Source organism: Homalodisca vitripennis, chromosome X (assembly GCF_021130785.1).
Source record: "Homalodisca vitripennis isolate AUS2020 chromosome X, UT_GWSS_2.1, whole genome shotgun sequence".
NCBI lineage: Eukaryota > Metazoa > Arthropoda > Insecta > Hemiptera > Cicadellidae > Homalodisca > Homalodisca vitripennis.
In genome coordinates, this window is record NC_060215.1 from 11,045,731 (window position 1) to 11,062,205 (window position 16,475).

The window sequence follows — 16,475 nt, forward strand, 5'->3', positions numbered from 1 at the left end:
CTTTGCATTTGTTACCATGTGTTGCTATGTGGTGGATGAGAAATGGATCAAATTCACTTATCAGCTTAAGACAGCCTAGAAAAAACCGTTTGATGATGATGCATGCAGATACAACCACGGCAATTTGTTTTTCAATTTTCTGCGCCCCCCCCCCCCCAAAATTCCAATTGCCTAGCGCCCTAGGCACGTGCCTATTCGGTAAAACGGGTCTGGTTCAAGGTCGCAACTTTTATTAGTATCAAAGGTCGCTCTAGGTTCCTCTCGATAGAGTTATAGTTATTGGGAGAATCGGGAGGGATAAACAAATTGTAGGACTCGTTTTATATAAAATTATGGAGAGTTTATAATTTATAAAATACATTAAAACCATATTTTGTTCAAAAAATATTTACGATTTTTCCAGGAACGTGTTTAAGTTTAAGTTGAAAAACTATTTTAAAGAGGAAAGAAGAAATCGACAAAAAATTTAAGTTTAAGTAGGTAGTGATTCCAAATCTCTTAAAATTTGCTTGGACTGAAATATTCCTAGACTTCATCGTGTATTATACTTACAAATAAGGTGTTAATACTTAGAAAGTTAATTTTTTCTCCCCATATAGTACTTTTAAAAAATTAACTCGAATTTATGGATACCTTAATTGTGAAAATTCCATTTTATCCGATTTTCTCCTGTTTAAAATGTGACTCAGGTGATGATACACACTGTATTGCTGTTCCAGTGGTAACAGTGAACCGTCTCCAAAATAAACATTACTATGTCATAGAGAGAAAAGTTTTATTTAGTTATGATGTTTAGAGAGCCAATAGGCCTGTGTGTGTGTGTATATATATATTGTAAAGTGAAGCATTTATTTAATTAGTTATCTAAAATGTTTTTGTACTGATTTATGTTGATACTTTTATACTTAATTTATTGTGTTTTCTGAAGTCTCTATGCGTGACAATATAAGTAAACCAACGTTGGTAACTAATAAACGGCATCGAAAATACAAGTTCAGTGGTAGTGGAAAAGGTCCAATTGTTTATATGTGTGAATGTATTTTAGTTGTAAAGCATGAATGGATCATTTAAACACAATTTCACGTTTTATACATGATGTAAAGTGCAGTATAATAGATTTATTGGATTTATTTATATTGAAATCATGAATGAATGTAATTCAAGATACGAATGTGATTTAATGTGTGTATGAATGCTACGAATGAGTTTAATTGACTGAGCTTTAGCAAAACTACCACTCGAGGTGCTGGAAAATTTCATTTCTCTCTGTCAGTTCGCACGGTGTCACAAACACGAACTGGCCTATAAACTTAAAATTGTGCATGACGCTTTTTATGTGGGGAATATCGAGTTCGATGAGCATGCGTGTCACGCCATGGGATTTGGCTGAGCGATTGTGAATATCTTTACATTGGTCTAATGGGTAATCATGATGTTAACGAGAAAATAGCAGAAAAACAAATTTGTAAAACACTCAATACACTAATAATAACATTTAACAGTTGACTTATTAACACATGTAGCCCATCTATACTAAAACATAAAAAATTATTTTATCACGACTTAAGAGTAGAATTTCATCTTAAGACTTGAAATTTTGCATGAAACTTACTCTTTACACAGACAGTAATGAACTGATTGTGCTTGCCCAACGATGGAATTTGGTTGAGCGTCGTTGAAATGTATCACAGAGTAGATTGACACAATTTCTCAATTTGTTTGCAGGGCGGGATGTAAAAATTTATTTTTACGATTGTCTGTCGTACTATCTGTCAATAATGAATTGAGCCATTGAACCTCAGTGAAGGCTGTTACACGCGACAAGTGGTGAGGCTACTCCTACCTTGTGATGGGAACACAGAGTTTCAGTTTGTTATCATAATCAAATGGCGATTGGGAATACACTGTATAATGTTTCAAAGCAATACATTATTATTGAATGATAGATTCATTGTGATACGCTGGGAGAACACGGGTCGGAAGCGCGCACGACGTCACTCAATTGGCAACTGAACGCTAAATCCCTCCTCAATACAATGCTCCGGTATGCTCATACTTTCTCGCAGTTTTATGATACTACTGTAATATTGTATACTACTTTTACACACAACCCAGCTATGGTGGGAAGGATTGATTCAACGAGAACGTCGAGTTCAGCTCCAGTTCCTTCCTCTTACGTGCAGCATCTGAAATCTGATACTGTAGCAGATTTTACTCCTCAAATCTGGAGTCATGTTCGTGTAAAGGGATCCAAAAATAGTTGCCGACGAAGAACGAAGGAGCTCAAAAAGAAATCTATCAGAGACACCTAGGCTACAAAATTTATTGCAATCCAGGTGAAGAAGTACCATTGTCTTATCAGGTGAACAACCTCCAGACGAACATAACTCCAGATTTCAGGAGTCAAGACTGCGACAGCGTCACATTTCAGATGTTGCACGTAAGAGGAAGGTGAACTGAAGGTAACTTAAAATTCGCATACTACGTTTGTTACATCGGATTCAGTTTTTATATTACGGCTTTTATAACTTAAGTTTTATACGGTGAAGTTCGTAAGTAACTGACATACCAAAGCTAAATGTAGTACTTGTACTAGTACGTTGCTGAATATTAATACTGAACAATTTCAGCAATCAATTTCTGTAAGTAGTGATTGATTTGATCTTGGGAAGGGCTGATTCAATGCGAATGTTGAATTCAGTTTTATTTTATTATTCATCGTGCTTTGAGATCTTGTCTAAAACATTTTAGTGCACTCAATTTTATACCCGATGTGACAATGGGAATACGTCTTCATCTGCAGTTGACTTTGTAGTCAGGTGTGCCTAATGCCGAAACGATGCAAATAATTTATTTTGAGCTTCTCCGTCGCCGACTTTTTTTATCTCTTCAGACGGACTTAGTAGACCTCAGATTCCAGGAGTCAAGCCTGTACCTGTTACATTCCAGGAGTCAAGCCTGTACCTGTTACATTCCAGGAGTCAAGCATGTACCTGTTACATTCCAGGAGTCAAGCCTGTACCTGTTACATTCCAGGAGTCAAGCCTGTACCTGTTACATTCCAGGAGTCAAGCCTGTACCTGTTACATTCCAGGAGTCAAGCCTGTACCTGTTACATTCCAGGAGTCAAGCCTGTACCTGTTACATTCCAGGAGTCAAGCCTATACCTGTTACATTCCAGGAGTCAAGCCTGTACCTGTTACATTCCAGGAGTCAAGCCTGTACCTGTTACATTCCAGGAGTCAAGCCTGTACCTGTTACATTCCAGACGCTCCGGTATTCGGAAGGTGAAGTAAATGAAACGAAGAAACAGTTTTGATCAAACATTTATCACGAGTTTAAAAAATAAATGTATTACATTATTACAGATTTATGGCATATAACAATTTTATTAAAGTTATAAAGTCTTGATGATTTAAATGAATACGAATTCTTATGTCATTGTGATATATAATATAAATTTTGATCGATAATTGTTTGATCATGTATATGACACACACATATATAAAACGCCCCTTAACATTCACATCTGTCTTACTAACTACAGTCATTTCGCTTCCAGCGCCATTAATTTTACCTACATGCCACACTGTTTTACAAGAGCACACTGTTGTTCCTTACATCATGATGGATTTCACTGGTCGAACAGATGAGAACACACTGTTGTTTCTTACATCATGATGGATATACTGATGGATTTCACTGGCCGAACAGATGAAAGCACACTGTTGTTCCTTACGTCATGATGGATATACTGATAGATTTCACTGGTCGAACAGATGAGAGTACACTGTTGTTCCTTACATCATGATGGATATACTGATGGATTTCACTGGTCGAACAGATGAGAGCACACTGTTGTTCCTTACATCATGATGGATATACTGATGGACTTCACTGGTCGAACAGATGAGAGCACACTGTTGTTCCTTACATCATGATGGATATACTGATGGACTTCACTGGTCGAACAGATGAGAGTACACTGTTGTTCCTTACACCATGATGGATATACTGATGGACTTCACTGGTCGAACAGATGAGAGCACACTGTTGTTCCTTACACCATGATGGATACACTGATGGACTTCACTGGTCGAACATATGAGAGCACACTGTTGTTCCTTACACAATGATGGATATACTGAATGGAATTTACTTGTCGAACAGATGGGAGATGGGTTATAACAAATTCTATTGAAGTTATAAAGTCTTGACGATTTAAATGAATACGAATTTTTATGTGATTCTGATATTTAATATTAATTTTGATCGATAATTTTGTGATCATGTATGGAACACACACATATATGAAACGCCTCTTAACATTCACATCTTCCTAACTAACTGAAGTCATTTCGCTTCCAGCGACATTAATTTTACCTACATGCCACACTGTTTTACAAGAGCGCACTGTTGTTCCTTACATCATGATGGATATACTGATGGATTTCACTGGTCGAACAGATGAGAGCACACTGTTGTTCCTTACACCATGATGGATATACTGATGGACTTCACTGGTCTAACAGATGAAAGTATAACGGGCAGTTCGATTGCATTGGTTATGACTAAAACAATTTGGGCATGTGATATTATCTTCTCTTAAAATTAAATTTTAAGTTTATCATTGTAAGTTTTAATTGTTTCTTTTTGTAACAATACTTAAATTCTAAACAAGCTGGCACATTGTTTCTAATGGACTGTTGTTCCTGTTAATGAAAATCTGTTAGAATATCTATGTCAGATTTTATTGACCGTAATAAATTTAATTCTTGAAGTTCTTGAATAGGAGCATTCCTGTTTTAGTATTTAACTTGTGTTAAATATGCAGTGCTATATTGTATTCTATCAACTCTGTAATAATGTGGTTGTTGCAGGTGGCGTATCTGATAGCTTTCTCTATGGAGACGTGGTGGATTGTCAGCACACCAGGTAACCATGGTTCATACTTAAAGAGGATAACTTATGTGGATCGTAGTAGAAGAGGGCATTTGGGGAAACAAGTTTTATCGGTAATATAAATAACTCTAGATTTGCATCTGTAAACACTCGTTAACTGAGGTGATGGAAAAAGCAGATCATAACAACAAGGTTTTACTTATTGATGTAGCGAATCATTTAAGAGCTTGCAATTTCAGGTTGAGTGTTACTAAGTAATCTAGAGTCCTAACTTTACCTGGAAAAAAGAGCTCGTTCAATAATTTCTGCCAGAGTTGTAAAAAAGTTATTCACGTTTTGCAATTATCGTGTGGTAAGTGCTCGTCATTTCCCTTAGGGTCACCCGGATATATTTGATCTCATATCGATCTTCTTCCCTCATCATGTCATAACGTTTTCAAATGGTTATTATCTCCTAGGTCGTACAGATACAATTGTTCTTAACTCGTTCTTCCCACCTCATCATGGAGTGACTTGTTTAAATGGTTGTTATTTCTCCTAAGATCGTACAGATGCAATTTTTCTCATCTCGTTCTTCCCACCTCATCATGCCTTAACGCGTATTTATGGTTGTTATCTATCCCAAGATCGTACAGTTACAATTGTTCTGATATCGTTCTTCCCACCTCATCATGCCATAACGCGTATTCATGGTTGTTATTTCTCCCAAGATCGTGCAGTTACAATTGTTCTGATATCGTTCTTCCCACCTCATCATGCCATAACGCGTATTCATGGTTGTTATTTCTCCCAAGATCGTGCTGTTACAATTGTTCTGATATCGTTCTTCCCACCTCATCATGCCATAACGCGTATTTATGGTTGTTATTTCTCCCAAGATCGTACAGTTACAATTGTTCTGATATCGTTCTTCTCGCCTCATCAGGGGGTTATTTTTTTCAATATAATATAAATTTATAGTATTGTATACAAAAATACCTTATTCAATATATACAATATTATTGTGGATTTCCAACTGTATGTCAACTTAAAACAGACACTCTGACAAACACATCATTTGTTAGATATTCCATTAGACCACTTAAACTAACAAACATAGTGCTCCAGAAGGATCCTTTCACATTTTAATACATTATATTTAATGAAATTGTAAATGATGGCTACAATAAAATTAGTAGTATTAGTATTAATCATCGGCCGACAAGATTTAGTAGACTGGCGAAGTCGAGATATCTGATTCTTGTGAATTCCAAATCTCTTGATGAGACAGATGAGATAAAAACTGGTGACGAGAACCTCTTTTGTTCATCTATACCGTCTCGCTGTTATCCTTGCTCCTCAAAATTCGGCCTCAGATGTCATGTACAAACAGTCATGGTCAGTGATAATGTATGCAAACTTTAAATGCATGACCCGTCTGCCCCTTCTGTACAAAGAATTTGGTGATTTGTCCTATAACAATAACTATTTTCTTGTTTGCTTAAAAGTTCCTGTGCTGAATTTGAGATGAATAGGATTTATAATGCATTGACTACTACTTGTGCTTCCCTCGCAGCATATCAAGGAAATCACAGCCATCCAGTTTTAAATACCTCTTCTTTGAGACAAATAACGATTATTACAAGAAATGCAATCTTGCATCCGTCCTACTGTAGCACACCTAGAAGCTTCAAGCTCCCTTTTTAATGCTTACATTCTTTAATATTTCCAAGCACTTACGAGAATAATCTTAAAGAGAAATCAATCGTCAGACCCCTTTATTTCTCAAAATAAGAAAAAGGATGTCAGTTGTTTTAAACTGCTTTATCCTTCCTTCACCTAAATTATACAACACAACTTTTGGAAATGTTCATTAATTTTCGGTAAAGTAATAATGTTTCTAATTTTACATACGTAATTTTTTGAACACTGTCGTAAATTTATAAAGATTTTAAATTTACCAAACACATTTTTTATTATAGTTTTGGTTACTTCAAACCCACAAACGTTGTCCTAAAATGGAAAATTCTCAGCAAAAGATGGTAAAATTTCTTGTAAAATTATATTAGAGTTTGGTGGTAAAGCTATGAACCTATCCTTATGGGCAGCTTCAGTTCTGCATGAAGCAGGATGTTGGGACAGCGGTACAGTGCGGTGGTGCAACCATAAAGTAATACGGGGCCTGGGCAGCGATGGGAACGAGGGCGGGCCGAATTGACATCCCGATAACGTTTGTACCATCGGAGTACGAACACAGGACACAAAACACATAGAACTCTGCCTGAACATTTTTCATCTCTTCCTTCAGAAACACATGGTGAGGAGATGTGTCAGTGTCCCGTTGCCATGGTGGGTACAAAACAGCGATACAATATTTTTCCAGAAACCCGTGGTATTAAATATACAGGATACCCCATAACTGTGGCAAAGGTATACCACGTTATTGCTCAGGTCAAGACAAACATATTTCACCATATGAATATGGGTCTCTACAGCAAGCAAAGCATACCTGCACGTCCTAAAAGAAGGAGAATGTAAACCTAAGAACATAATCTCCACGTGAGAGCTAGCCATCTACGGTGTGGTCACCAATTCATAGAAACGTATTGCGGTAAAATGCAATGCATACGATTCTACAACGTATTGCTTATCTAACATCTGTTTACAACCTAGTTCAGGTATCTTGTCAAAGAAGGTCTTAAGGGCAAGAGATGATTTTGAAGATTTTAAGACTATCGGCAAAGAGTTAATATTTTCGGTAATGTTTTAAGTAAACGTTGAAGAACACGGGCTCCATACAGGTGCCTTGTGAGAGTCCAGACGTTTGAATGATGACAATGGATGAGCTAATCTCTAACTAACGTAAAGACGTTCGCGTGTTAGATATGTAACTACCAATGAAGGAGTGGGCTAGGAAACACGTTTCTGCTTTGAGCACGAGAACATGATGTGTTATAAGTCACACCACACGCATGACGCCTCGTCACACAGGTATCGGTCTGAGTAGCCAGTGAATACACTCCCATATACAATAGCACCACACGCTGACTCAGTGCGCATTTGTAGTTTAGCCACGATACAGCGACGAGGTCCCGCTAGTCCTTCCTCGTACGATACATACAAGTAGCTACTCCTTCTCCGAACCGAGGTTCCCATCTAATCGATGGTGCCCTACCTAAAAATGTTTGCATAAAAAAACAAAACATATCAACAAGGACACTACTTACATTTACAGATATAGAGCAAGATATACCTTACTGATCTCCCATACAAGACAGTTCAACAAGGACACTACTTACATTTACAGATATAGAGCAAGATATACCTTACTGATGTCCCATACAAGACATTCAACAAGGACACTACTTACATTTACAGATATAGAGCAAGATATACCTTACTGGATCTCCCATACAAGACAGTTCAACAAGGACACTACTTACATTTACAGATATATAGAGCAAGATATACCTTACTGATCTCCCATACAAGACAGTTCAACAAGGACACTACTTACATTTACAGATATATAGCAAGATTACCTTACTGATCTCCCATACAAGACAGTTCAACAAGGACACTACTTACATTTACAGATATAGAGCAAGATATACCTTACTGATCTCCCATACAAGACAGTTCAACAAGGACACTACTTACATTTACAGATATAGAGCAAGATATACCTTACTGATGTCCCATACAAGACAGTTCAACAAGGACACTACTTACATTTACAGATATAGAGCAAGATATACCTTACTGATCTCCCATACAAGACAGTTCAACAAGGACACTACTTACATTTACAGATATAGAGCAAGATATACCTTACTGATCTCCCATAGCAAGACAGTTTCAACAAGGACACTACTTACATTTACAGATATATAGAGCAAGATATACCTTACTGATCTCCCATACAAGACAGTTCAACAAGGACACTACTTACATTTACAGATATAGAGCAAGATATACCTTACTGATCTCCCATACAAGACAGTTCAACAAGGACACTACTTACATTACAGATATAGAGCAAGATATACCTTACTGATCTCCCATACAAGACAGTTCAACAAGGACACTACTTACATTTACAGATATAGAGCAAGATATACCTTACTGATCTCCCATACAAGACAGTTCAACAAGGACACTACTTACATTTACAGATATAGAGCAAGATATACCCTTACAAGACAGTTCAACAAGGACACTACTTACATTTACAGATATAGAGCAAGATATACCTTACTGATCTCCCATACAAGACAGTTCAACAAGGACAACTACTTACATTTACAGATATAGAGCAAGATATACCTTACTGATGTCCCATAACAAGACAGTTCAACAAGGACACTACTTACATTTACAGATATAGAGCAAGATATACCTTTACTGATGTCCCATACAAGACAGTTCAACAAGGACACTACTTTACATTTACAGATATAGAGCAAGATATACCTTACTGATGTCCCATACAAGACAGTTCAACAACAAGGAACACTACTTACATTTACAGATATAGAGCAAGATATACCTTACTGATGTCCCATACAAGAACAGTTCAACAAGGACACTACTTACATTTACAGATATAGAGCAAGATATACCCTTACTGATGTCCCATACAAGACAGTTCAACAAGGACACTACTTACATTTACAGATATAGAGCAAGATATACCTTACTGATGTCCCATACAAGACAGTTCAACAAGGACACTACTTACATTTACAGATATAGAGCAAGATATACCTTACTGATGTCCCATACAAGACAGTTCAACAAGGACACTACTTACATTTACAGATATAGAGCAAGATATACCTTACTGATGTCCCATACAAGACAGTTCAACAAGGACACTACTTACATTTACAGATATAGAGCAAGATATACCTTACTGATCTCCCATACAAGACAGTTCAACAAGGACACTACTTACATTTACAGATATAGAGCAAGATATACCTTACTGATCTCCCATACAAGACAGTTCAACAAGGACACTACTTTACATTTACAGATATAGAGCAAAGATAATACCTTACTGATGTCCCATACAAGACAGTTCAACAAGGACACTACTTACATTTACAGATATAGAGCAAGATATACCTTACTGATGTCCCATACAAGACAGTTCAACAAGGACACTACTTACATTTACAGATATAGAGCAAGATATACCTTACTGAATGTCCCATACAAGACAGTTCAACAAGGACACTACTTACATTTACAGATATAGAGCAAGATATACCTTACTGATGTCCCATACAAGACAGTTCAACAAGGACACTACTTACATTTACAGATATAGAGCAAGATAATACCTTACTGATGTCCCATACAAGACAGTTCAACCAAGGACACTACTTACATTTACAGATATAGAGCAAGATATACCTTACTGATGTCCCATACAAGACAGTTTCAACAAGGACACTACTTACATTTACAGATATAGAGCAAGATATACCTTACTGATGTCCCATACAAGACAGTTCAACAAGGACACTACTTACATATACAGATATAGAGCAAGATATACCTTACTGATGTCCCATACAAGACAGTTCAACAAGGACACTACTTACATTTACAGATATAGAGCAAGATATACCTTACTGATGTCCCATACAAGACAGTCAACAAGGACACTACTTACATTTACAGATATAGAGCAAGATATACCTTACTGATGTCCCATACAAGACAGTTCAACAAGGACACTACTTACATTTACAGATATAGAGCAAGATATACCTTACTGATGTCCCATACAAGACAGTTTTCAACAAGGACACTACTTACATTTACAGATATAGAGCAAGATATACCTTACTGATGTCCCATACAAGACAGTTTCAACAAGGACACTACTTACATTTACAGATATAGAGCAAGATATACATTACTGATCTCCCATACAAGACAGTTCAACAAGGACACTACTTACATTTACAGATATAGAGCAAGATATACCTTAACTGATCTCCCATACAAGACAGTTCAACAAGGACACTACTTACATTTACAGATATAGAGCAAGATATACCTTACTGATCTCCCATACAAGACAGTTCAACAAGGACACTACTTACATTTACAGATATAGAGCAAGATATACCTTACTGATCTCCCATACAAGACAGTTCAACAAGGACACTACTTACATTTACAGATATAGAGCAAGATATACCTTACTGATCTCCATACAAGACAGTTCAACAAGGACACTACTTACATTTACAGATATAGAGCAAAGATATACCTTACTGATCTCCCATACAAGACAGTTCAACAAGGACACTACTTACATTTACAGATATAGAGCAAGATATACCTTACTGATCTCCCATACAAGACAGTTCAACAAGGACACTACTTACATTTACAGATATATAGAGCAAGATATACCTTACTGATGTCCCATACAAGACAGTTCAACAAGGACACTACTTACATTTACAGATATAGAGCAAGATATACCTTACTGATCTCCCATACAAGACAGTTCAACAAGGACACTACTTACATTTACAGATATAGAGCAAGATATACCTTACTGATGTCCCATACAAGAACAGTTCAACAAGGACACTACTTTACATTTACAGATATAGAGCAAGATATACCTTTACTGATCTCCCATACAAGACAGTTCAACAAGGACACTACTTACATTTACAGATATAGAGCAAGATATACCTTTACTGATCTCCCCATACAAGACAGTTCAACAAGGACACTACTTACATTTACAGATATAGAGCAAGATATACCTTACTGATGTCCCATACAAGACAGTTCAACAAGGACACTACTTACATTTACAGATATAGAGCAAGATATACCTTACTGATCTCCCATACAAGACAGTTCAACAAGGACACTACTTACATTTACAGATATAGAGCAAGATATACCTTACTGATCTCCCATACAAGACAGTTTCCAACAAGGACACTACTTACATTTACAGATATAGAGCAAGATATTACCTTTACTGAATCTCCCATACAAGACAGTTCAACAAGGACACTACTTACATTTACAGATATAGAGCAAGATATACCTTACTGATGTCCCCATACAAGACAGTTCAACAAGGACACTACTTACATTTACAGATATAGAGCAAGATATACCTTACTGATCTCCCATACAAGACAGTTTCAACAAGGACACTACTTACATTTACAGATATAGAGCAAGAATATACCTTACTGATGTCCCATACAAGACAGTTCAACAAGGACACTACTTACATTTACAGATATAGAGCAAGATATACCTTACTGATCTCCCATACAAGACAGTTCAACAAGGACACTACTTACATTTACAGATATAGAGCAAGATATACCTTACTGATCTCCCATACAAGACAGTTTCAACAAGGACACTACTTACATTTACAGATATAGAGCAAGATATACCTTACTGATCTCCCATACAAGACAGTTCAACAAGGACACTACTTACATTTACAGATATAGAGCAAGATATACCTTACTGATGTCCCATACAAGACAGTTCAACAAGGACACTACTTACATTTACAGATATAGAGCAAGATATACCTTACTGATGTCCCATAACAAGACAGTTCAACAAGGACACTACTTACATTTACAGATATAGAGCAAGATATACCTTACTGATCTCCCATACAAGACAGTTCAACAAGGACACTACTTACATTTTACAGATATAGAGCAAGATATACCTTACTGATGTCCCATACAAGACAGTTTTCAACAAGGACACTACTTACATTTACAGATATAGAGCAAGATATACCTTACTGATCTCCCATACAAGACAGTTCAACAAGGACACTACTTACATTTACAGATATAGAGCAAGATATACCTTACTGATCTCCCATACAAGACAGTTCAACAAGGACACTACTTACATTTACAGATATAGAGCAAGATATACCTTACTGATGTCCCATACAAGACAGTTCAACAAGGACACTACTTACATTTACAGATATAGAGCAAGATATACCTTACTGATCTCCCATACAAGACAGTTCAACAAGGACACTACTTACATTACAGATATAGAGCAAGATATACCTTACTGATGTCCCATACAAGACAGTTCAACAAGGACACTACTTACATTTTACAGATATAGAGCAAGATATACCTTACTGATGTCCCATACATGACAGTTCAACAAGGACACTACTTACATTTTACAGATATAGAGCAAGATATACCTTACTGATGTCCCATACAAGACAGTTCAACAAGGACACTACTTACATTTACAGATATAGAGCCAAGATATACCTTACTGATGTCCCATACAAGACAGTTCAACAAGGACACTACTTACATTTACAGATATAGAGCAAGATATACCTTACTGATCTCCCATACAAGACAGTTCAACAAGGACACTACTTACATTTACAGATATAGAGCAAGATATACCTTACTGATCTCCCATACAAGACAGTTCAACAAGGACACTACTTACATTTACAGATATAGAGCAAGATATACCTTACTGATCTCCCATACAAGACAGTTCAACAAGGACACTACTTACATTTACAGATATAGAGCAAGATATACCTTACTGATCTCCCATACAAGACAGTTCAACAAGGACACTACTTACATTTACAGATATAGAGCAAGATATACCTTACAGATGTCCCATAACAAGACAGTTCAACAAGGACACTACTTACATTTACAGATATAGAGCAAGATATACCTTACTGATCTCCCATACAAGACAGTTCAACAAGGACACTACTTACATTTACAGATATAGAGCAAGATATAACCTTACTGATCTCCCATACAAGACAGTTCAACAAGGACAACTACTTACATTTACAGATATAGAGCAAGATATTACCTTACTGATCTCCCATACAAGACAGTTCAACAAGGACACTACTTACATTTACAGATATAGAGCAAGATATACCTTACTGATCTCCCATACAAGACAGTTCAACAAGGACACTACTTACATTTACAGATATAGAGCAAGATATACCTTACTGATCTCCCATACAAGACAGTTCAACAAGGACACTAACTTACATTTACAGATATAGAGCAAGATATACCTTACTGATCTCCCATACAAGACAGTTCAACAAGGACACTACTTACATTTACAGATATAGAGCAAGATATACCTTACTGATCTCCCATACAAGACAGTTCAACAAGGACACTACTTACATTTAACAGATATAGAGCAAGATATACCTTACTGATCTCCCATACAAGACAGTTCAACAAGGACACTACTTACATTTACAGATATAGAGCAAGATATACCTTACTGATCTCCCATACAAGACAGTTCAACAAGGACACTACTTACATTTACAGATATAGAGCAAGATATACCTTACTGATGTCCCATACAAGACAGTTCAACAAGGACACTACTTACATTTACAGATATAGAGCAAGATATACCTTACTGATCTCCCATACAAGACAGTTCAACAAGGACACTACTTACATTTACAGATATAGAGCAAGATATACCTTACTGATGTCCCATACAAGACAGTTCAACAAGGACACTACTTACATTTACAGATATAGAGCAAGATATAACCCTTACTGATGTCCCCATACAAGACAGTTCAACAAGGACACTACTTACATTTACAGATATAGAGCAAGATATACCTTACTGATCTCCCATACAAGACAGTTCAACAAGGACACTACTTACATTTACAGAAATAGAGCAAGATATACCTTACTGATCTCCCATACAAGACAGTTCAACAAGGACACTACTTACATTTACAGATATAGAGCAAGATATACCTTACTGATCTCCCATACAAGACAGTTCAACAAGGACACTACTTACATTTACAGATATAGAGCAAGATATACCTTACTGATGTCCCATACAAGACAGTTCAACAAGGACACTACTTACATTTACAGATATAGAGCAAGATATACCTTACTGATCTCCCATACAAGACAGTTCAACAAGGACACTACTTACATTTACAGATATAGAGCAAGATATACCTTACTGATGTCCCATACAAGACAGTTCAACAAGGACACTACTTACATTTACAGATATAGAGCAAGATATACCTTACTGATCTCCCATACAAGACAGTTCAACAAGGGACACTACCTTACATTTACAGATATAGAGCAAGATATACCTTACTGATCTCCCATACAAGACAGTTCAACAAGGACACTACTTACATTTACAGATATAGAGCAAGATATACCTTACTGATGTCCCATACAAGACAGTTCAACAAGGACACACTACTTACATTTACAGATATAGAGCAAGAATATACCTTACTGATCTCTCCCATACAAGACAGTTCAACAAGGACACTACTTACATTTTACAGATATAGATCAAGATATACCTTACTGATCTCCCATACAAGACAGTTCAACAAGGACACTACTTACATTTACAGATATAGAGCAAGATATACCTTACTGATCTCCCATACAAGACAGTTCAACAAGGACACTACTTACATTTACAGATATAGAGCAAGATATACCTTACTGATCTCCCATACAAGACAGTTCAACAAGGACACTACTTACATTTACAGATATAGAGCAAGATATACCTTACTGATCTCCCATACAAGACAGTTCAACAAGGACACTACTTACATTTACAGATATAGAGCAAGATATACCTTACTGATGTCCCATACAAGACAGTTCAACAAGGACACTACTTACATTTACAGATATAGAGCAAGGATATACCTTACTGATGTCCCCATACAAGACAGTTCAACAAGGACACTACTTACATTTACAGATATAGAGCAAGATATACCTTACTGATGTCCCATACAAGACAGTTCAACAAGGACACTACTTACATTTACAGATATAGAGCAAGATATTACCTTACTGATGTCCCCATACAAGACAGTTCAACAAGGACACTACTTACATTTACAGATATAGAGCAAGATATACCTTACTGATCTCCCATACAATACAGTTTCAACAAGGACACTACTTACATTTTACAGATATAGAGCAAGATATACCTTACTGATCTCCCATACAAGACAGTTCAACAAGGACACTACTTACATTTTACAGATATAGAGCAAGATATACCTTACTGATCTCCCATACAAGACAGTTCAACAAGGACACTACTTACATTTACAGATATAGAGCAAGATATACCTTACTGATCTCCCATACAAGACAGTTTCAACAAGGACACTACTTACATTTAACAGATATAGAGCAAGATATACCTTACTGATGTCCCCATACAAGACAGTTCAACAAGGGACACTACTTACATTTACAGATATAGAGCAAGATATACCTTACTGATGTCCCATACAAGACAGTTCAACAAGGACACTACTTACATTTACAGATATAGAGCAAGAAATACCTTACTGATCTCCCATACAAGACAGTTCAACAAGGACACTACTTACATTTACAGATATAGAGCAAGATATACCTTACTGATGTCCCATACAAGACAGTTCAACAAGGACACTACTTACATTTACAGATATAGAGCAAGATATA

The 16,475-nt window shown here is 36.4% G+C and overlaps 1 protein-coding gene across 1 annotated transcript in view; it reads left to right on the forward strand.

Annotated features, from left to right (window-relative positions):
* Positions 1-16,475, forward strand: part of LOC124368678 — a 58,542-nt gene that overhangs the window by 17,590 nt on the left and 24,477 nt on the right. The window contains exon 2 of the mRNA XM_046825962.1: positions 4,881-4,935. Coding sequence (XP_046681918.1) covers positions 4,881-4,935 — 55 coding nt within the window. The remainder of the gene's footprint in view (positions 1-4,880; positions 4,936-16,475) is intronic.